The 23783-nt window shown below is 51.7% G+C and overlaps 1 protein-coding gene across 2 annotated transcripts in view; it reads right to left on the reverse strand.

Moving 5' to 3' along the window:
• Positions 1–22570, reverse strand: part of UBE2O (ubiquitin conjugating enzyme E2 O) — a 56441-nt gene extending 33871 nt beyond the window's left edge. The window contains exon 1 of one of the 2 annotated variants that reach the window (XM_080826735.1): positions 22092–22570. In XM_080826735.1, the coding sequence (XP_080682861.1) occupies positions 22092–22490 (399 nt within the window). In that variant the 5' untranslated portion in view covers positions 22491–22570. The remainder of the gene's footprint in view (positions 1–22091) is intronic. The other variant, XM_080826736.1, reaches the window with a different exon arrangement.
• Between the last annotated feature and the right edge of the window lie 1213 nt (positions 22571–23783).

Consider the following 23783-nt stretch of genomic DNA (forward strand, 5'->3'; position numbering starts at 1 on the left):
TCTGAGTTTTATAGCATTCTGTTTTATTTCATTAACAAAATGCCAGCCCTTATTTCTGGGAAGATGTTCATGGTGTTCTGAGGGTTTCTTCCAGTCTTTCTCTTTGCTTGGTCTATCCTCTACCCTTCATGCTAGGAGGGTTTTTAATCCATTCAGTGACCCCTGGCTGTCCACTCCTATTTGAAATGAGTCAACAGATCTTTATGGTGAGGGAATAGCTCTGTATCTTTTTAAAAAATATATTATTTATTGGGGTGACTGGGTGGTTCAGTGGGTTAAAGCCTCTGCCTTCGGCTCAGGTCATGATCTCAGGGTCCTGGGATCGAGCCCCACATCAGGCTCTCTGCTCAGCAGGGAGCCTGCTTCCTCCCCCCTCTCTCTCTGCCTGCCTCTCTACCTATTTGTAATCTGCCAAATAAATAAATAAAATCTTTAAAAATATATATATATATATATATTATTTATTTATGAGAGAGAGATAGAAAGAATGAGCAGGGAGAAGATGGAGAACTAGACTCCCCCGCTGAGCAGGGAGCCCGATGGGAGGCCCGATTCCAGGACACTGGGATCATGACCTGAGCTGAAGGCAGACGCTTAGCCCACTGGGCCCCCCAGGTCCCCCCAACAGTCCTGTATCCTGACTGCTGTGGCAGGTGACAGAATGGCAGAGAACTGCACACGCATCGTCTGTGCACCAAAGTCGATTTCCTGACTCTGATGCTGGGGTTGTGTAAGCTGTAACCACGGGGCAAACTGGATGAAAGGTGCAGGGGATCTCTCTGTACTGTTCTGCAACTCCTATGACTCTCTAATTATCCCAAGACAAAAAATGAAAATTTAAAAAGTTGTGTCAATAATAAGATGACGGAAGCTTTGCAAACACAAGCGAGGCTTTGGATTGGTACGCATCACGTTATCTAGCTTCTGTTCTGAGGGACTGCCAAACCCTACCAACGGCAGGTCTGTCTCCCACACTGTTCATTTTTTTCCAGAGAGGAATCCTCCAATCCCACGCCTCATGCCTGGTTGCAGCACTCGGGGAGCAGGCAGGGAACTCAGCTGAGACTTCCCCTTTCAGTGCACAGACTTTCCTGAGTCCCTGTTTCATCTCAGCGTGACACTGCCCTTTGCTCCGTCTGAGCTCTCACGTCTGAGCTCTCACGCCAGCGCTGTCTCCGGCTCACCGTCTCCGGAGCACAAACCTCTGCTCTCTGGGGCAGGGCTCGCGCAGGCGCAGAGGCTGACCTTCCAACTCTTCCCTCTGTCTTTGGGCCCGCATCTCACGTGCGCCTCGGTGCCCTTAGCAGTGACAAAGGAGCAGCCCTGCAGAAGGTCTCAGGGATGGAGGCACCGACTTCTTAGCTTCCTCTGCTCTGCTCAGTCTTTGCCCCTCTTCCAACTTCTAAAACTTGAAATCTTTGTCTACTGTCTTCCCTCCCATTCTCCATCCTCACAGGTTTACACGTTTAAAAAATTCATTTACTGGGGCGCCTGGGTGGCTCAGTGGGTTAAAGCCTCTGCCTTCGGCTCAGGTTATGATCCCAGGGTCCTGGGATCGAGCCCCGCATCGGGCTCTCTGCTCAGCGGGGAGCCTGCTTCACCTCCTCTCTCTCTGCCTGCCTCTCTGCCTACTTGTGATCTCTGTCTGTCATAAATAAATAAAATCTTTAAAAAAAAAATTCATTTACTGGGCTGCCTGGCTGGCTCAGTTGAGTTGTGAGTTCAAGGCCCACGTTGGGTGTGGAGATTACTTAAGTAAAGAAATTTAAAAATTCATTTACATCATTTTAGAAGGATTTCTGGAGGAAGTGGAAATAAACGAATGTGTGCAATCTACCATTTTCGCCTGAAGGATGCCAACCAGAGATCTTTAACCTTAATTTTGCAAAATACTTACCTACAACCATGGGACATATTCGAAGATGGAAAAATGGTAAGGTTACAAAAACAAGAAATCACAAATTCAATAATTAGAAATCCGGGGTGTCAAGGTGGCTCAGTCGGTTGAGCATCTGACTCTTGATTTCGGCTCCGGTCATGATCTCCGGGTCGAGAGAGCGAGTCCCATGACAGGATCCTTGCTCAACGCAGAGTCTACTTGGGATCCTCTCTCCCTCTCCCTGCTCCCCTCCCCCCAGCCCCCCACTGTCCCGCTCTGGCACACTGTCTCTCTCTCAAAAAATAAAATAAAAAGTAATTTAAGCAATTAGAAATCCTTAGTTCTGACATTCACTTATTTAACTCAGAGACCAGTTCATTTCTGAGGGGCTCTCCCAGCCCTGCTGTTCTAAAATGCCAAATGATGGGGAGGGACAAGAAAGCTCAACCCCGTCAGAACCCCCCAGTCGCCTGCAGGGCCCCCATCCGTGCAGACACGTGGCTTTCTGTGGCAAACGTCAAAGAAACTTTCAACTGCGTAGACTGCTGGGATCTGGGTGGAAGAGACTGTCAGTGTCATACGACAGGCCTGGGGAATCGACACTTCACACACTTACAGAATTAAATTAGATTCTTAAATGCCAACCTAGAAACAATCACTGAGAAAGTCACCGAACATAAATAGCATGAGTGCCCCTCGGCAGACAGCCACCCCGCTCGAGGACGGAGGGTCTGCGAAGCGCTGGGAGCGGAGATGCACTCAGCCAGCCGCCGGCCTCTGTTACCAGGCGCCACTGTGTCACCCGAACGGCACCCTCTCGCGCGGCTCGGCACAGCCGTGTCTCGGACCTGCCACATGGCCACAGACACGACGCAGTTACCAAGGCACATTCACGTCAAGCAAGGAGCACGCCGTCAGCTGCTGCACGAGAAGGACTGCAATCGTGCTACCGGAGGGCAGGAGAGGAGGCTACACGGTCCACGCCCTGCCTTGAAGACCAGCTGTGGCTGGCGGCCGATGCAGGATTCCCGAGACCGGTGAACACCTGAGAGCTTGCCCCACCGCGACGAAGCCCTACTGAGCAGCCCCTTTCTTATTCCCGGGGGTAGAGGAGCCACAGATGTAAAACAATGAAACTTAGTTCTAGAAAATTTTAGAATCAAGAGCCCTTTCTTTTTTTAAGATTTTATTTATTTATTTGACAGAGAGAGAGAGATCACAAGTAGGCAGAAAGGCAGGCGGGGGGAGGGGGGGAAGCAGGCTCCCCGCTGAGCAGAGAGCCCGATGCGGGGCTCGATCCCAGGGCCCTGAGATCATGACCTGAGCGGAAGGCAGAGGCTTAACCCACTGAACCACCCAGGTGCCCCTAGAATTAAGAGCCCTTTCAGTTTAGAAGGATATCAAATCCTCTGGAGTATATTTAAATAGGAACGAAAGTTAGATCCCAATGTAATGCGAGACACCTGGCGGAGACCCCAGTGACACAGACACACCTCCCACAGCAAGCGGCCCACCTGCCCGACTCCGGACAGAGAGCAGACCCAAAGGCACCATCTGCTAGGCAAGCCAAAAAGTAAGTCAATTAAAAAGTGGGCAGATGATTTTCTGGAAAAGACACTTCTTCAGAGCAGATTTACAAATGGCTACTAGGCACGTGAGAAGCCTCTCAAGGTCACCTGTCATCAGGGAAAAGCCCACCATGCCTCCATGTGGTCCCACTCCACATCCCCCCCCTTCCTGGGGCCTCAGGTCCCAGACTATAAAGGAGTCAAACCAAAGCCTCCTAGTTCCAGCACCGTAGGCCCAGACACACCCTCAAACCCAGTATACAGCCAACGCCCATCATCTCGGGGAGGCTCCTGGAGACCCCGCCTTCACTGCGCACCTGATAACTGGAAACTTCTGATGTCACCAGCACAGGAGAGGAGAGCTTGAGGTGCCAGGATCTACAGGAGAGACGGAAAGGATGGAGACCCCAACATAACTCAGGTATCGCCGTACAGGACACGTCATCGTCCCACTATGGGCAGGTATCAGAATGTCATCAGAAATGCCTCAGTGGAACCACGTGAAAGAGACAGAGAGGCCCTCTAGAGCCTGACCTCTACCACTGTCAGCCCATGTCTGCACCACCCCTGCCCCCCGGCTTACTTACCAGGCCCCAGCCCAGCTCTCTGTTCGGGGAACAAATGCAGGCCTGAGCTAAGGCATGAGAGACTGGCCGGAGGTCCTGCGGAGCTCACGGACACCCCCTGGCCACAAGAAGGGCTTGTTTTTTGGCAAGAGCAGAGTACGAGAGAAAAACGCCTAGCGGACTGACCTGAGTTCTAGCCCTCCAGATGCTGCCAAGGAGTTGGGACTCCTGCCTCTGTCACCAAAAAAAAACTCACCATCACGCTAGGAAAATAGGCATTTCTTTTTTGTTTTTTTTAAGATTTTATTTATTTGGCAGAGATAGAGAGAGAGAACAAGCAGGGGGAGCAGCAGAGGGAGGGAGAAGCAGGCTCTCCACTGAGCAGGGAGCCCAATGTGGGGCTCAATCCCAGGATCCTGGGATCGTGACCTGAGCCGAAGGCAGACGCATCACTGATGGAGCCACCCAGGCGCCGCCCCAAACAAGTTCTGGTTATTGGTGTTCTCTCGCTCTCTCTTTAAAGATTTACTGCTTTATTTGAGAGAGAGAGAGAGAGTGCGCACGAGTGGGGGGTAGAGAGAGGACCAGAATCTGAAGCAGACTCCCTGCTGAGCCTGGGGCCTGACGCAGGGGCTCAATCTCACAACCTGGGCTGAAACCAAGGGTTGGACGCTCCACCGACGGAGCCACCCACGCGCCCCTGGTGTCATCTGTTCTCAAAACACAATCCGAGGGCACCTGGGTGGCTCAGTGGGTTAAGCCTCTTCCTTCGGCTTGGGTCGTGATCTCAGGGTCCTGGGATCGAGCCCCGCATCGGACTCTCTGCTCAGTGGGGAGCCTGCTTCCTCCTCTCTCTCTGCCTGCCTCTCCGCCTACTTGTGATCTTTGTCTGTCAGGTAAATGAATAAAATCTTTTAAAAATAAATAAATAAATAAATAAATAATAAAATACAACCCGAGAACAATTCTTTAGGTTTGAGATTCAGCATAACACTGAAGTGAAGGAAAATGTCTGGTAGCTCAAGAAGTTTCCTAGAACAGGGGCGCCTGGGTGGCTCAGTGGGTTAAAGCCTCTGCCTTTGGCTCCGGTCATGATCTCAGGGTCCTGGGATCGAGCCCCGCATCAGGCTCTCTGCTCAGCGGGGAGACTACTTCCTACTCCCTCTCTGCCTACTTGTGATCTGTCAAATAAATAAATAAAATCTTAAAAAATAAAATAAAATAAAAAAGAAGTAGTTTCCTAGAACACCTGCAAAGGTTGTCGAGGAAGGATCACCTGTATAGCAACAGGTCTGATTAAGCTGCAATCAGGAAAACAAAACTATAAAGCTAAGACAAGTAAGAAAATAATCCCATCACTTCTCCTCAGTGTGAGATCATCGGGGACTGAAGAGGCCCCCTGAGCCCGCAGACTTTCCCTACTTCCCTGACCTACACGCCCACGCTCCCATGCCCCCCACTCCCCGCATTCACCCGTCCACCTGCTGCTTTGGCTGCCAGCAGCTGTCCCTCTACTCTGACCTGTCCCTGGTGACGGGTCACTTCCAGACTGCCTCATGTTGGAGAGCGCCTTGCTTGACCTCTACTCTCTGGCATCAAAAGCTGTTAATAAAATTCTTCAGAAAGATAACTCATAGGGCAGAGGATGAACTGAGGATTACATCAAGTGAGAGCTCAATTAGAAGGGTTTTTCCCAACATTCAAAGGCAATTATGTGAAATGCAATGTAGCATCGTGAACTGGAGACTGAAACAGAAAAAGGACTTTAGAGGAAAACTAATCTAAATGAAAGTATGCAGTAGAGTTTATAGAGTAAAACCAATGTTAATTTCTCACTTTTAACAAACATACCGTGTTACATAAGATGCTAACATTAAAGGAAGCTGGGACACCTGGGTGGCCCACTCAGTTAACCGTCCACCTTCCGCTCAGGTCACGATCTTAGGGTCCTGGGATCAAGTCCCGCATCGGGCTCCCTGCCCAGCGGGGGGCCTGTTTCCTCCCTCTGCCCCTTCTCCTCTGCTTGTGTTCTCTCTCAAATAAAACCTCTATTAAATAAAAAACATTAGAGGAAGCTGGTGAAGGGTGTACTAGGATCTTTGCAACTTTTCTGTAAATCTCAAAAGTGTTTATTTTAAAAAAGTAATGATGAGGGCATGAAATAGGACGACAATAGGAATAAAAGAAAGATGGGGGACAGACTGCACACACGTGTCCAAGGTAGGCCTCTCTCTTCCCATGGATGCTGCCGGCCATGGAAGACTCTGTGCCTCCAAAACTGAATCTCGCTCACACTTCCCCGTCCGTGCTGCCATGGGCCGGGCTGTCACTTGGGCGTGCACTCCAGAAGCCTGGTCTCTGCCCAGTTTCCCGCCCCCACTCCTGGGACGTCGGGAGACCCCATGTCTGCAGTGAACATCGGTTACTTGCCTAAAAGGTTATTGTTTAATGGGAACAGAGCCTCAGTTAGGAAAGATGAAAACGTTCTGGAGATGGATGGTGGGGATGGTCGAGTAAGAGTGTGAAGGTGCTTCGTGCCACTGAACTGCACACTTCAAAACGGTGAATTTTGTTCTATTTTACCACCATCAAAAAACAAACATACAGGGGTGCCTGGGTAGCTCAGTGGGTTAAAGCCTCTGCCTTCGGCTCAGGTCATGATCCCAGGGTCCTGGGATTGAGCCCTGCATCAAGCTCTCTGCTCAGCGGGGAGCTTGCTTCCCCCTCTCTCTGCCTGCCTCTCTGCCTACTTGTGATCTCTGTCTGTCAAATAAGTAAATAAAATCTTAAAACAACAACAAACAAACAAACAAACATACTGGCTCTCACACCCTCCCGATCGCCCGAGTGCCCTGGGTGTGCAGACACCCACGGCTCCAGCCCCGTCAATGTTACACCTGCTTTCCCTGCACCCCCCAGATGGCCCTCAAGGCTTGTACCTGCCACCCCATCTGAGAAACCATTCACGACCACCCTCCATCCCTACTGCTCGAATTCAAGATAGCGCCAGCACTGCTCTGATTCAATAGTCCCAGCTGTAGTTGGGAGTCTGGTCCCAGGATCAAATGGAGCATCATCAAAATTATCCTTAAAAAGGCCCCTAAACCCATCACTAAGTCCAACACGCCCATCTTCCCCCCCGACCGGAACTCGCTGCTTTGTCCACTGAATACTCGTGGAGCTGTCAGTTCACAGGCAGGGGCGCTTTTTTCTTTTACTAAAGACTATTTATTTGAGAGAGAGAGAGAGCGAGAGGGATCACAGAGGCAGAGGGAGAAGTAGATTTGCCGCTGATCAGGGAGCCCGACACGGGACTCGATCTCAGAACCCTGGGATCATGACTTGAGCCACCCAGGTGCCACACGAAGGGGCCATTTTGTATAAAAACAGAGCACTTCCAACACTCTTGCGCCGTGTGTGTGTGTGTGTGTGTGTGGTGTCACGCAAATTAGATGCACAAAAATACAACTCACCTGCCCTGAAAAGGCCTCCTAACTGGCTCCAGGCTTTTCAGCGCCCCCCCCCAACCCCGGCCCCGCTCCAGTGTATGAACCGCTGCCAGGTCAGTCACGGCCAACTTCAAAGTGGCTCCTCGTTACGGGGAAAAACACCACCACCACAAACCCAAACTCCTTTACACCACAGAACCAGCGTGATGTGAAGTCTCGGGGGGGGGGGGCAGCAGACCATGCGGCTGTGGGGGCGGCTGCCTGGGTTTCACCCACACTCTTCCCTTTGGACGTGACCTTGGGCAGCCTCATCTGTAAAACACACGAAACAGTAACACCTCCTCCACAGGGCTCTCCCAGAGAGGGCTGAAGAGCTCCCCTGGTGAAATGCTTCCCACACGCCCAGATCCAGGCCGGCCAACGGGTCCCCTCTCTCGCCTGCCTTCTCCTCATGCCCTGCCTGTCAGGAGGTTCAAAGCCAAACCTTTCCACAGTCCTACTGGCTGGAATCAGCCTTTCCTGCTCTCATCCTCTCTGGAGTCTCCCCTGGATCTTCCCAGAGGCTCCCTGGGGTAAAGCGGTCATTGCTCTGAGAGCTAGAGCACCCGCCTGCTTGTTCTTGGGTTTTAAGTTTCGTTTCAATTTCTTACCTGTAAATACTGATACACATAATAAAAGCTCACCAGGACCTTCGATTACGTGTAAGCGTAAGGGAGCTCTAAGGCCTCAGAGAACTATTTCTCCCAAATGTCATGCAAGCTGCCTGCATCCGGCTTCCATAATGCTGTTCCTCCTGCTCAGGACACCCTTCCCTCCCGCCACTGCTGTTCCAAATTCTTCTCCCTTTCCAGGCCTAGCTCAACAGAAAGCTACCTGCATAGAAACTTTTCCTAATGCTCTCCCACCAACCCCCTCAGAAATGTGGTCTGTGCCTCCCAGACAGGACTCAGCACTTTCTGCCTCATGAAGACCCCATCAGCTCATCAAACAGGGAGCCCCGGGCGCAAGCTCTGGGCCAGGCTCTGTTCAGGCAAGGAGAGCAGTGAACAGTTCGTTCTGTCCTCTTACCTTCTGGTCAGGGAGACCGTAAACAAGGACAGGAAGCAATCAGATCTCGAATAACGCTGCTCTGAAGAAAACAAAGCTGAGTGAGGGACTGGAGAGAGGGTTCTACCCCACCAGACGAAGTTTCTGAAGCAGCGCTAGCTAATACATGAGCCACTACAGAAAGAAGACTGTAAAATATTTCATTCACAATTTTTAGGGGCGCCTGGCTGGCTCAGTCGGGAGAATGTGCAACTCCTGATCTCGGGGTCATAAGTTCGAGCCCCACGCTGGGCACGGGGCCTACTTTAAAAATAAATAAATAAATAAAACGAAATAAACAGAATCTGTAAAACACAACAATAACTTTTATAGTGATTACACGCAGATATGGCATCTTGCATCTTGGATGTAATGGGTCAAGTCCAACTTAGTAAATGTAACTTCACCTGTTTTTCCTTTTCCCTTTTTTTATAAAGATTTTATTTATTTATTTGACAGAGATCACAAGTAGCGAGAGAGGAAGGGAAGCAGGCTCCCCACTGAGCAGAGAGCCCGATGCGGGGCTCCATCTCAGGACCCTGAGATCATGACCTGAGCGGAAGGCAGAGGCCCAACCCACTGGGCCACCCAGGCGCCCTGTTTTTCCTTTTTCAAATGTGGCTCCTGTCAAGTCTGAAATTACAGATGTGGCTCACCTCCTATTTGCACTGAGCAGGGCTCTTCTAGAGCGAAGATCGGCAAACTATGGCCTGCAGGCCAGACCCAGCCTGCTGCCTATTTGAAATAAGATTTTACTGGAAACACCCGTCCGTTCACTTGTTGTCTCTGAATATTTTCACGCTACAACGGCAGAGCTGACTGGTTGTGAAGGAGACAGTATAGCCTGCTAAGCCTCCACTATTTACTTTCTGGCCCTTTCCAGAAAGAATGCTGGCCCGGATCGAGGGTGCTCTCTGGAGACCCACAGCGCCCCACCAGGGGCCTGGGGCGGCGGTGCAGCGTGGGGAGCAGGCGTGCTCTTGGGCCGCACAGACAGCGGGCTCTGGCCCTCGCCGGCCGGCCGTGCGGCTCTGGGCGGGTGACAGGCGTGCTCCAGGTTGCAGGCTCTCCCTCTCTTAAATGGGGACACAGGCCGCTCTAGGGAAGACGTAAGATGATAATGTAAAGCATGTGTTACACCGCCTGGCACACAGCAGGAATCCGCTGATGGTGGATGGATAAAAAATAGCAAATTTCAATCATTTTCCTCTTGGATCGGCTGCACTACACTCATAACAACTCCCGTATTTTCCTCCTGGAAGACATGAAAGCCCATGAAGTCTCAGCAGCGACTGCGTATTAATGCCGGTCCGCAGGCCATGGGGTGCGGGGGGGGGGGGGAAGCAGGTCTCTCTAACAGGAACACTATGATCTGAAAGCACTACCCGGTTATTAGGGGCACTTAATGTCCCTTCCCTCCCGTCGCCCCCTCTTTTGATCATTTCTGGCATAAACACTGCTACCAGAAGACTAAGGCAGAGGGGAGACAAAAACCTCAAACCAGTTACACCCAATAAAACTGGGGGGGGGGAGGGGGGAAGACAACACAACCTACTGACATCAGTGGGGTTTTTGAAGGACCTACAGGTCAGTCCCAGCCAGCGAAATGGCCTCCCCGGGAGCTCGTTAAGACATGCAGAGTCTCAGGCCCACCCCAGCTCTTTTGGCAAGAGCCCCAGATGGCGCCACACCCATCGGCCTTTCAAAGTTCTGGTCTGGATTCCATGTCCCTGTGTTCTCCCCACCCTCCTGCCTCCACTGGTGAGCAGTGTTGAGTCGATGGTGCCCGACTCCTTCGGAGAAGCGGGCCGGGCATACGCACGCCAACACCAGGCTGGGTGGGCAGGACGCCCCCCCGGAGCGCCGAGGCCGGCAGAGCACGAAGCCGCGAGCGCGTGCCCCGTTACCGTGCAGCTGGGGCAGGACCCCATCTCCAGCAGAGGGGCCTCGCGCCCAACACGTCGGCATCTCCACCCCCCAAGCTCACACGTGTGAACGAACGCGGGTCTGGCCAGTGCTTCCACCTGGGTGGTCAGAGCTGCTCCTCGTGACAGCCTCGAGCGATGGGCATGACCCCCATTTCAGAAGCTGAGAAACTGAGGCTCAGAGAGACCGGGCGCTTCCACCAAGGTCTTGAAGCTCCTATGGACACGAGAACTCGGACGGCTCCGAAATGTTAGACTGGTGTTTTTCTTCCAGATCATTCAGAGCTTGCTCTGAGGACTGGAAGGAAACCCAGAATGGCACCAACCAGGGGGCCTTTTCATTGGCTTCAGGAGACACAGCCTTAGCTCTCCTCCCAGCCCAGGCTCCTGGAGAGCCTGCGGCTCAATTTCTGCTAGGTTTTAGCCCCAGACACAGCTCCATTTCCGCCACAGCTGACACCGGCTCTGACCAGCTTTACCCTCGCCTACTGGGCTCCTACTCGACCTGGAGAGCTTCATGATGGAAGTTGCTGGAACAGTCAAGTAACTGTTGATAAATCTGCCTTCCTAGCGTCTGGACACCCACATGTCTCAGTCCTGGAGCAGTTAGTCACGGCGCTCTCAGAAGAGCCCAGCTTGGACGATAAATGACACAGGCAACTTACCTAGAACCCTAAGGGGAAGTGTCAACCGGCCAGGTGCCCACACGGCTCTGCACCCGCCACAACATGCCTGGGAAAAGGCGCAGAACACTCTTTGGAGGCGAGTTAACTCCAACACCTCCCATGAAACTACACGTGAGCCATTCAGAATATAAGCTTTCACCGAACGGAAGGACACACTGTCTTGGTTTCTCAAGAAGCTTCCAAGCCAGGGACAGAGAACTCACGTGCGCCGTGTAAATGCCGTGGGGCGTGAGAGGCAGAGAAGAGCGCACGTGGGCGGGGGGAGCCCATGAGATGCGGCTACTGGAGGGGCAGGAGACCAAGCGCGCAATGTGGGCGAGGAGCCTGGAGTGACAAGCTAAGGCACGTCAGGAGGCTGGGTCCTGACACAGTCCAAGCGGTCTTCTGGAAGGTCAGCCTGTGACACCACGCGCTGGGCTGAAGGAGGGCCCAGAGGCAGCGAGGCCCGGCGAGGTCAGCCCAGGCGCGAGCCCGTCGGAGAGCGAGCCCGTGCTGCAGGACGGAAATGCAGAGGATGTGAGAGGCATTCTGAACAAAGATCTGATGACAAAACAGAATGGGAGCCGGGAGCCAAAGGCACAGGCAACAAAGGAAGAGACAAACCGGACTCATGGAAACCCACAGAACGGGAGAGAACACCCGCAAATCGTATGTCTGATACGGGACTGATGTCCAGCGTAGAGACGGCGCCTACAGCTCAGCAACAACCACTCCGGAACAACCCGATTCAGAAATGGGCAAAGGACTTAAACATTTCTTTCTTTCTTTCTTCTTTTTTTTTTTTTAAAGATTTTATTTATTTATTTGACAGAGAGAGAGAGAGAGAGAGGCAGCGAGAGAGGGAACACAAGCAGGGGCAGTGGGAGAGGAAGAAGCAGGCTTCCCGCCGAGCAGGGAGCCCGATGCGGTGCTTGATCCCAGGACCCCAGGTTCATGACCTGAGCCGAAGGAAGACGCTTAATGACTGAGCCACCCAGACGCCCCTAGGACTTAAATATTTCTCCAAAGCAGGTATTTAAACTGCGAAGCAGCACATGAAAAGATGCCCAACGTCACCAGTCATTAAGGAAACACAAATCAAGACCACGATGAGATACGACCTCACACCCATTAGGATGACTATCACAAAAAAATCAGGAAATAACAAATGTTGGCCAGAATGTGGAGAAACCGGGATCCTTGCGCACTGCTGGGGGGGGGGACGGGCACAGGGTGCAGCTGCTGTGGAAAAGAGGATGGCAGTTTTTCAAATAAAAGTAAGAATACATTTACCATACGATCCAGCAAGTCCACTTCTGGGGATATACCCAAGAGAACCGAAAGTACGATCTCGAAGAGATCTTGTACACCATGTTCACAAGCTGGGTCAAACACGACAGCTGAGACGGGAGAGCTCCCCAAGTGTCCAGACGGAAGGATATGCCAGAAGCTGTACATACAGCTTTCGGCCTTTAAAACGAGGGACATTCTGACCTATACTACCGCATGGATGAACCTTAAGGCTGTTACATTAAATGAAGTAATATCTCACGTCAGAAAGGAGAATGGTGGTGGCCAGCAGCTGGCGTGGGGGGAGTCAGGGCACTACTGTTCAGCGGGCATCAAGGTTCAGTTTTACAAGACGACAAGCGGTCTGGAGATAGGGGACAGGGATGGCTGCCCGTCATGAATATGTTACCACCGCTGAACCGCACGCTTACATCAGCATGGGGCCCAAGAATGTACATTTAAAACGATCCCAAATATTCTGAATTTCAGAAGATGCCAGCTTAAGTACTTAGAGGCGTCTGCCATCGTGCCTGCTTCTAACTTTGTAAATGGCTCGGGAGAAGATGTATTTACACACGCTCACACGTACGGGGAAAGCACAGATGACAGAATGCTAACCGCTGACTCACGATGGTTGGTAATCAGTACTCACTGGCCCAGTCTTTCAACTTCTCCGTACGTGTGAAGATTTTTCATGATCCAAAGTTGGAAAAAGGAATTTTTTAAATGCCACACATCTGGGGGTGGGAAGGACAGTTACACTCATCAGACTTCGCAGCCAGAAGGTCCTCAGTTGGGAGAGGACAGGAGGGAGCCGTCAGGCCAGGGGCAGGGATGTGGTGCGGGCGGAAGCCACTGGACTGGAGGCAGCCACGCGGGTGAACCAGAGCGCTGAAGACAAGACAGCAAGGCGGTGAGGGGAGCGAGAACATGATACGGGAAGAAGCCTCACGGAGAGAAGAGGAAGAAACAAAAGGCTAAGGAGGAAAATTCAGAAGAGTCTCGTATAAGGAACCCAACGGAAGGAAGTTTCTGGTACGAGGGCAGGACTGACCACAATCAACAAAGGACAAGGACAAAGGAAAGGTGGGTAAAGCAGTAACCGGGAATCCACCAGTCCTCTGTGACCTTCAGGAGAGCCCCTGGCACCCAGTGGGGAGAGTGGCCAGGGAGAGGCTAAGGGGCTCATGGGTCATGAGGAAATGGGGCAGACACCCCTGGCGACCAGCGGAGGACCTGGGTGCCCCCAAAGCAAGCTGCGTGTAGGGAGAGTCGCTCTTTCTTCCTGGGCTTGAGGATATCATCAACCTTCAGGGCCCTAAGCTCCCTTAAGTAATTAAACAGGCAGAGCAGACGAATAAGGGGATGCTTTCAGCACAGATACGAGTACGTCTGCTCCCGACGCTCCCGGAAGCCACGCAAGACACAGAAGTGTGTGTCTGCGTCTTCCCACCTGCACCTTCGAGGGCCAGCAAGTCGTCCTGCGAACACGCCAGTCACAAGGGCGTCAGCGACCATCACCGCGGCAGCAGCTCCCGCAAAAAAGGATCAAAATTCAAGCAAGGGGGAAAAGCCTCATCAGAGCTGCTGAGTGGGCAAGACCGGCTCTCACTTGCAGGATGCAAATGAAGAACACTCTTTTTAAGACTGCAGGAAATCTCTCCTGCTAGCTGGGGGCTTTCATTTTATTACTGGATAGGATTGACGACTTATTCTTTCTTTTTCTTTTTCTGAAAGCACCACTCAGTACCTTAAAAATTTTTAAAGATTTTTTATTTATTTATTTATTTATTTATTTGTCAGAGAGAGTGAGCACAGGCAGACAGAGAGACAGGCAGAGGCAGAGGGAGAAGCAGGCTCCCTGCCGAGCAAGGAGCCCGATGCGGGACTCGATCCCAGGACGCCGGGATCATGACCTGAGCCGAAGGCAGCCGCTTAACCAACTGAGCCACCCAGGCGTCCCAGTACCTTAAAAATTTTTAAATTGCCACAGCTAGAATGAATCTTCACCAGATACAGCTACGTTACTGATTTAAGCCAAAAGTGATCTAGTCTTATTCCTTTGATCCAGCTACAAAAAATTTAATGTGTTAGTCTCAGAATATACAAAGCCCTCGACCAGTCAACCAGCTTTGACCCCAAAAGGCCATTCATTCCAGTACATACCGCCAAGCGGAATACTTCCGGACAGTGAATGTATCATTTGCCTTAATGTTTATTTTATTTTTTAAAAGGATTTTACTTAGGGGCGCTCGGGTGGCTCAGTTGTTAAGCGTCTGCCTTCGGCTCAGGTTATGATCCCAGGGTCCTGGGATGGAGCCCCTCATTGGGCTCCCTGCTCCGAGGGAAGCCGGCTCCTCCCACTCCCGCTCCCCTTGTTGTGTTCCCTTTCTGTCAAATAAATAAATACAATCTTAAAAAAAAAAAGATTTTATTTATTTGAGGGTGTGCAAGCGAGCGTAAGCGTGTAAGCAGGGGAAGGGAGAGAGGGAGAAGCAGACTCCCCACCGAGTAGGGAGCCCCAAAGGACTCGGGGATCGTGACCTGAGCCTAAGGCACATGCCTACCCGACTGAGCTACCCACGTGCCCCTGCAAAATGTTTAAATGGAATACTTGCTTTTCCCAATCCTGCTTCAGAAGAACAGAGTATATCAACCGTGGGCAGAACCGACCAAAGGACCCATCCAACTTGGTGAGCCCTGGATTGAATGCAGGCCATCACCCCTCAGCCTCAGAGCGTAGCCGAAGAGCAAAACGAGGGCAAACAGCCTTGGAGTATGTGAGTTCAGAGGGCTATCCCCTAACATGATTCAGTTTTATTCTGAACTACAAAAATTTCCAGGAAGCATTCTGCTCCTCCTGGTCTGCAGCCACAGATAATATGTCAGGGGGTTCCTAATACGGCCCCCCGAGGCCGGCAGAAATGTCAGACACAGTTCCGACCGTGCGCCCCGCTCACCGGAGTCGCCGAGCGCTGGAAAGCGTGACCCTCTGAGGCCTGGCGCCCGGCCACTGGGCAGGTGGGGCCGCAGAAGGAGCCGCAGCTAAACACACCCAAATCCTAGTAACTGGAAGTGAGAGCAACTTGTAAATGAAAAGGCACATTTCCCTCTTTCGAGCATCCATTTAAATCAGCACGCCCTCCCTCCCCCACGCAGAAGCAGGCTAAGCTCTGGGCAGGGAAACGGAAAACTGCCGACAGTCGCAGTCACACAGCAGCTCTGATCAGTCCTCCCTGCTAGAACTCCAGGATGGCTCTTAAAAGAGATCACCCCATAGCCAACTCCGAGGGGACCACCAGGGGCAGCTGAAACCGCGCCTGGCCCCAGCACTGTTGTGATGGTGATTCAGGTCACACACTACAACCACGCCCCTCTCGCAAAACCCCGGCCCCCCACGCGGAGGTTCCACTGGAACATGAGGCCAGGGAATCAAACAGTAAAAAAGCAAAATTTCTCTAGATGGAACGGGAAAATTTAAAAAAAAAAAAAGAAAGAAAGAAAGAAAGAAAAGCAGAGACAACAATGAGGTGGGGATGGGGAGGGCGCAAAAGGGCCTTTAATGTCCTACAACAAAACCAAGGTGGAGAACACAGTCGAGTTCGGGGCAACTAAAGGGGAAGGAACCGAGTGGCACTCAGCCTCTCTCCAAAGAGTCCTTCAGAACCTGTCTCATGACTCAGCATTCCCAGTGGGAGGGTGACAACAGCAGCAAGAGAGGGGACAGGTCTTTGGGGGCAGGAGGTGAAGCGGGATTTCCTAATACTGACCGTTTCTGAGACAACACCGAAATCCCAGTCCCTCGGACTTTTGGTGGGGGTGGGGGTGGTGAGGGGGGGATGAACCAGAGCTGGAATGAATCACGCTTATAGAGACTGCTTTCATTCAACATCTAGGGGCACTCACAGGTTCTCTAGAAATAAAATGCGCTTTTTGACAATTATTTTGAGAATGAGTGCGGGGCCATGGAATGAAAGGTGCAGAACAGAAGCTCACGGCCAGTGTCAATCTGGTGTCTCCCCCGCTGGCTCCCCACTGTGATCGCCCTCTCTCCTTCCACCCATCCAGACACCCTGCTCCTTCCTCTCTCTCCTTACCTGTGGTTACAACCTCTCCTACTAAGACTTTCAAGTGTTTGAAGACTGGATGATTAATGTCAGGCACAGGGTCTGTGACTCATGTTTAATCAGGGTGCTTGATACAGTAATGATCTATGAATCCTGAACTTAAACATTCTCAGGTGAGAGCAAACTACATCTACTTCAATCTGTAGTCAGGTTCCTCCACTTATTAGCAGTGCGACATTGGACAAGTGCTCCTCCTCTGAAATACATGGATAATACCCGGATAACCTAATTCACAGGGTTGCTGGGAGCACCGAGTAACATACATAAAGCACTCAGTGCCTGGCACATAGTAACACTACATAATGCTTGTCCTTATTACTGTTATTATTTTAAAACACAAAAGCAATACTCTACCATCCTTGTACTTCATTCTTTTGGAAATTTCAAAAGATGTCTTCCAAATTCTGGAAAATATATACACATATATATTCATTCCACATCCCCCTCTACCCCAGAGGTTAGTGGACTTTGGCAGGTGTTTCTTTTCCTTTTTTTTTTTTTTTTAAAGATTTTATTCATTCATCTGACAGAGTAGGCAGAGAGGCAGGCAGAGAGAGAGGGGGAAGCAGGCCCCCCGCTGAGCAGAGAGCCCGATGCGGGGCTCGATCCCAGGAGGCTTTAACCCACTGAGTCACCCAGGCACCCCCAAGACAGGTGTTTCTTTAAACGCGTATAAGTAACAGAGGGGAGAAGTTCATGAGTGTTTACAGAAGACGCTCAGGAAGAAGTCCTATCTATAATCCACCAGGTCATGAGCAACAACGTGATGGATGGGTAGGACTCCTCCAGCACTGAAACAAAGCCCTCTGGGGCACCTTTGGCCTCTGGAGACAAAGCACTCTGTGATGCACAGAAGTGATGTCCCGAAGGGGCGGGGCTGGCTCCGTGTGATGGCCATCGGGATGGGGGCTGCCAACAGCCCACTGGCCGTACCACCCAGCTTCGCTTCTGGATCAGGCTTGTTCCAGGGGCTAGAAAGACAGACCTTGTCTTTTATCACAGAAAGAAATGAGGCAGTGACTAGGCCAAGGTCATTCAGAGTAGGTGACGGTTGGGAAGAGCACCCAAGGCTTCTGACTTCCAATCACAGGACACAAACACACTTCCCTCATCTGGTGAAAGTGCCCTTGAGCGAAGGGGCAAGTCAGATGGAGACGCCTTCAAGGCACTGAGTCCCCAGAGTTAGAAGGGGGAACCAAAGGATAAAGAATAAAATCACAGAACAGCTGTGTGAGTCTGCAAGTGCTGTGATCCTACCTGAGTAAAATGCAATTAGATGCACTCAGTCCTGCATCTTGGTTAACCTTACATAACTCCTTCCTATTACATCACGAAGAACAATTGTTTTTAATGGGTCCAGCACCTGGACAAGTGAGGCAAGCGCCCTTCACATGCTATGATGCTGAAGAGTTTTCCCCAAGGAAACGCTGGCTTGAGTAGAAGCCAAAAATAAAACGAAAAGCCCATTCCTAAGGGACCTGTCATGAGGGATGCTACACACACACAGCCTTAGAAAAGCAGAGTGACCCAGACGTAGCTTTGATTTAGAGACATTAAACCTCAAATCAGGAGCGGCTCTGGATGTTGTGGCAATTTGAAGCAAAAGACAGCGCACACGATGGGAAAACTAAAGCATAAACAGGAAGCCCCCGAACTTGGACTGACAGACAGCGTCTGCTCTCTTCCGAACAGGGGCCATTCTGTCCAACCATGACAGGTGCAGACCGGAAGGACCCACCATGTCTAGCCAGTGCTCAAGAAGGCAAAGAGACTGTCGGCGTTTGGCTTTATTCCAAAATGCTACTCAAGGATGGCCACTGATGGGGAAGGGGCAAGTCTCATAGAAGATCTGCGGCCAAACGGGAAAAGTTGCAAGTGGGTAGGTCAGCTGCCACGCTGAAGGGGACAAAAGATTGAGGAAAGGAAGGAGCACAAGGCACATGCTTGTTTTAAGTTCTAAAAGAGCTTAACTGTGGCTGCTGGAAGCCTCAGTACCTGGACCATAAACTCTGCAGTTTCAAGGAAGAGCTACTTTTTTTTCTCTCTTTCTTTCTTTTTTAAGATTTTATTTATTGCACAGGGGCGCCTGGGGGGCTCAGTGGGTTAAGCCTCTGCCTTCAGCTCAGGTCATGATCTCAGGGTCCTGGGATCGAGCCCCGCATCGGGCTCTCTGCTCAGCGGGGAGCCCGCTTCCTCCTCTCTCTCTGCCTGCCTCTCTGCCTACTTGTGACCTCTCTCTGCCAAATAAATAAAATCCTTTAAAAAAAAAAAAAGATTTTATTTATTGGACAGAGAGAGAGAGAGAGAGAGAATGAGCACAAGTAGGGGGAGCAGCAGGCAGAAGGAGAAGCAGGCTCCCAACTGAGCAGGGAGCCTGATGTGGACTCAATCCCAGGACCCAGGGATCATAACCTGAGCCAAAGGCAGACGCTTCACAACTGAGCCACCCAGGCGCCCCTACTTATTTTACTTCTGTTGATAATTTTCACTGAAGTGGCCAAGAGGGGGTAAACCTTATTGGCCAGCCGCTGCATCTATCTTTATGAATTTGTTCATTAAAAACTTGAGACTAGGGGCGCCTGGGTGGCTCAGTGGGTTAAAGCCTCTGCCTTCCGCTCGGGTCATGATCCCAGGGTCCTGGGATCGAGCCCCACATCGGGCTCGCCGCTTGGTGGGGAGCCTGCTTCCCCCTCTCTCTCTCTGCCTGCCTCTCTGCCTACTTGTGATCTCTGTCAAATAAACAAAATCTTAAAAAAAAAGAAAAAAAAAAAAAAACCTTGAGACTAGTTTCAGGCCTTTACTCATTGTCCAACAAATTAACCTGAAAATTACAAAGACAGTCCACAGCCTACTAAACACTCCACATTAAAAGGGTACTATTTTTTAAAAAAATCCAAGAGGTGGCAGCTTTAAAAAGAAATATGTTTCTCGATACTGTCATCATATTATACTATCAGTAACTGGGTTCTCAAATCTCATAACCAAATTAGTGATGGAGTAGGAATCAGAATGTAAATGCTCAGCCTTGGTCTAGTGGCCTTTCTTTTATCGCACACTGTCACCTCCTCAGATTTATAAGGGGTGAGAGGTGGGAAGAAAAAAAATCTTCCTACTTACTTCCTAAACTGCAAGGTCCCACTCAGCACCCTAGTCGGGGTCATCTATGCCTAGGGTTCAGGGTGACCTACAGCTACCTATCAGGTATACACCCCCAAACACCCCCAAACTTACTCTTAATTCCTAAAAGGACTGGGTCTTGCCATCCACACATGGACACTACACGCCACCACTACCTAGAGTTCCTACGCCCCTTAGCCTTTGCTAAGCTCAGAAGCTACAGACACTCCAGTGGCAAAGAAAACACCGGCAGTGGAGCCACAAGAGAGTTCAACAAATTCAAAGCAAATCACAAGAGGGCAGCTTCCAAATATGTTCACGCTGGTGCCTTACGATTATTTTCTATTTAATTCCTAGACAAGTATTTTAAGTCAAGTTTGGTATAAGTACACACGGTGGGGGAAGCAGACAGAATATAACTGTAAATAAAGTTAACCCCCAAAGTCAAGATGAACAGGAACAACAACTGATAAACATGGCAGCTCCCGGCAGTGGAGCTGGGCCAGCCTGCTGAGTCCCAGGGCAGGGAGGCCATGACACAGGGAAATGAGCTGCATTCCAAAAGTCACCAACCTTTGGAGAAGATGGTTAGTGAAAAACATTTTTCAAAAACCCACAGAAAGACATCAGCAGCCATTCGTGAGTTCAGACAATGCAGAAACACTATATAAAGAGCAAAAATCTTCTCCTTCCGATGTAATGACACTGATGGTAATTTTTAACAAGCATTCCGCTATAAAAAGTACGATTTTCCACATACTTTTGCACATGAACTTGTAATCTTCTTTTCCAAGTCAGAGCAGCTAATGCCTGATTTGCATTTTTCTGAGGGGAAGCCAGGGGTCCTGTATGTGGATTTCTGTGTCTGTGGATGCCTGCACACTGGCAAGGAGAAAGGCCCTGCTGGGGGCGCCTGGGTGGCTCAGTGGGTTAAAGCCTCTGCCTTCGGCTCAGGTCATGATCTCAGGGTCCTGGGATCGAGCCCCACATCAGGCTCTCTGCTCAGCAGGGAACCTGCTTCCCCCCTCTCTCTCTGCCTGCCTCTCTGCCTGCTTGTGATCCTTTTCTCTCTGTGTCAAATAAATAAAAATCTTATAAAGAAAAGAAAAGAAAGACCCTGCTGGTATCAAGTCCCTTCTGCCACTAGGAAGTAGATCACAGGCTCTTCCTGGGAGTGGGGCCTTTCCCCTGCCAAGAGCCATTATCACAGACCCCCTTTGTAGCATGGCAAGAAGCCCTATTCCTATGTGGCCTTTGTCTCCCAGTGTGTGAGAAACCCAGATTAACTTCTCAAGTGCCCTCCCCTGAAATCAGACCTGTCAACAGCCCAGGCCTGATTCCTGCTGAGAAATGTTTTCCTCAAGGGGCGAAGGAGAAGCAGACGAAGAAGGGGTGCGAGATACAGGGGTGTGTGCTGCGAGTGTGAATCACTGATAGGAATTCGCACTCAGGAAAACAAGACAGAAGCAGCAGCCACCAAACCAACCCGGTACAAGGTTTTAGGCTTAAGATGATAAACCCCTTTGTCTACAGGACTGCAATATTCACCAGCCTTACCCCAATACTTTAAGGAAGTCTGATGTTTGCATGACAGCCTCAGGTCAGGAAAAAACCTTGAGTTTCCATATGGGTGGCTCTTCTCCATCCATGGTTCCATAGTAATTTTTTTTTTCTTTCAAGAAGTCCCACTGCACTTGGGAGTCCTCAGTCCCAGTCGCAGCTGTCCCATCTCCCCCACCCTGTACTATTAATATCACGGCTCTGATTGTTAATGATTTTACTCACAAAGTTCCCCGCAGCAATTAAAACGAGGCAACAAGGTTAAAAAAAAAAGGGGGGGGGTGGGGGGGTTTCTTTACCCAAAATAACGCATTCTGCCATCTAAGGAACTTCTTGGGTTTTTATACCACCCGAGATTTCCCCCTCTATCTTTGTTTTGGAACGCCCACAGCCCTGCCCCGCACGGACCCGGCCCGGCCTTCCTTTCTGGATGCACAATGCAGTGTGTAGCTCCTCGGGGGTCAGCAAAACGCCGCACTGGTGTAATGACGAGCGTGCCTCAGCGCCCAAGGAGTTCCCCACCGTAGTGGGTCCACGTACAGGATCTTGAGGCCGACACCCCGGCACCGCAAGGCTTGGGCGTCGCTTCGCGTGGGGAAGCCCGGGGCCCGGTGGCCCGCGGCTGGTGCAATGACTTTGCACCGGGGCGTCCCCTCCGCGGAGGCTCGTCCTCCCGCCTCGGCCCACTGCAGTTGCACCATTCCGGCCAGCGCCACGCGCGCCTCCCCTCCCCGGCCTAGGGCTCCTGCAGCAACTCCGTCCTTGCGTCGGCCGTCGGCCCCCGGCCCCCGGCCCCCGGCCCCCGACCCCCGGTCCCCGCCCCGGCCCCCGGTCCCCGCCCCGGCCCGGCCCGCCGCACCTTGGTCTCCTTCACGTGCTGCTTGACGCCCTCCGGGTACCACTGGACGCGCACGTAGCCGCGGCGCAGCGGGCTGGCCCGGCCCTCCTCGTGGCCCGCACCCCCAGCCTCGGAGCAGCCCGAGCTCCCGCGGCCCTCCTCCTCGCCCTCCGAGTCCGAGTCCTCGCCGTGGATGAGGCGCACCAGCCCGAAGTGCACCGAGCCGCGGTAACGGCCCGACACCAGGTCGTGAGAGAACAGCAGCCGCTGCGAGCCGGCTTCGGGGCCGGAGTCCGAGGACGGCCCGGAGGCCGAGTCCGGGGCGGGCGCCGCGGCGGGGGCCGCGTCCGGGGTCGGGGGCGCGTCCGGGGCCTGGACGGGAGCCGGAGCTGCGGGCGCGGGCGCTGCGGGATCCGCCATAACTGCTCTGCGCGAGTCTCGGGCGGCGGCGGCGGCGCTGCTGGTGGTGGCGGCGGCGGCGGTGGCGGCGGCGGCGAACGCGGCGCGGGGAGGCGGGGCCAGCCGGCGCGGGGGCGGGGCCGCGGCGCGCTGACGTGGCCCTGCGTGCCGCCGTCGTCAGGGAACCGAGATGCGGTTGCTAGGAGCTCCTGCCTCGTCGCTAGGGGACGCTGGAGATGCTGCCGGGGGCGGGGGAAGAGTGGACACCGCGAGGGAGGGGCGGGGCCGGAGGGGGTAAAAGTTAGGGGAGCAGGACTGCGTGGGGGACCCGGGAGGAGGAAGCGCAGTGGGCACGAGGGAAAGGGGAGTGGCCGAGGTGGGGCGGAGGATGGTCCCGAGACTGTCAACAACCTTTAATGAGCCTCCTCGGCGTCTCCAGCCCAGTCCTACGCACTGGGAGGGGTGAGGAAGAGCCAGACACCGTGCCTGTCCTCTAGGTGTTTACAGCCTAGCTGGAGAGACGACACAGATGCATATTAAATAGCTAAAACCAACTCCAGGGCAGCTTGTAAGCAAAGCTATAAAAGATTTAGAGAGAGAGCCTATCTGGAGTGTATTGTATTAGGAAATTACACGCAAAGTTTGGGGAGGTCATGACCCCGAAGGATCAGAAAGATAAGCAAGCATTAGTGGCCTCTCTGGTTTGGGTTTCAGAGGGACTCAGAGCTCCATGAGGCTTAGTGTACATGGCGAGAGGTGGGATAGTGAGGTAGTTAGGAGTGGGCGCCATGGATTCCAATCCTTGCTGCTGCCACTTACTAATCTTATAAAGGTAGGTAAGCTGATAAACTTCTTTTCACCTGAATTTTCTCATCGGTAGAAGAGGGGTGATAATACCCTACGCGCCTCTCTGGGCAACTGGGAGAACCGAAGGAAACAGAACCGTGCCTGACATAGTTCCCTCCATGAAGCTTAACCATTGCTGGAACATTTCAACCCTCCTTCCTAGACCAAAATTCTAGGCAGGCAGAACTGTTATACTTACGGTTTGCTCCATATTGCCATTTTAAAATATAAAAAGTAATTATACTAATGTGTCCCTTAAGTAAGTTCCAAAAGATTTAGATAACATTCTCAGAGGACAGATTCATAATGGGTTGTTAGAAGGAAATTAAGAATACTCAGGCGATGGCCCTCATCTTTCTCAGTCAAAATCTTTTTTTTCCACATTTTTCTGTAAGACCATCAAAGATACATTGATAGGATGGTTCAATATTACGATATTTGGGTTCATTTTAAAAGGCGGGATCCCTG

Source organism: Martes martes (assembly GCF_963455335.1).
Source record: "Martes martes genome assembly, chromosome: 16".
NCBI classification, from domain to species: domain Eukaryota; kingdom Metazoa; phylum Chordata; class Mammalia; order Carnivora; family Mustelidae; genus Martes; species Martes martes.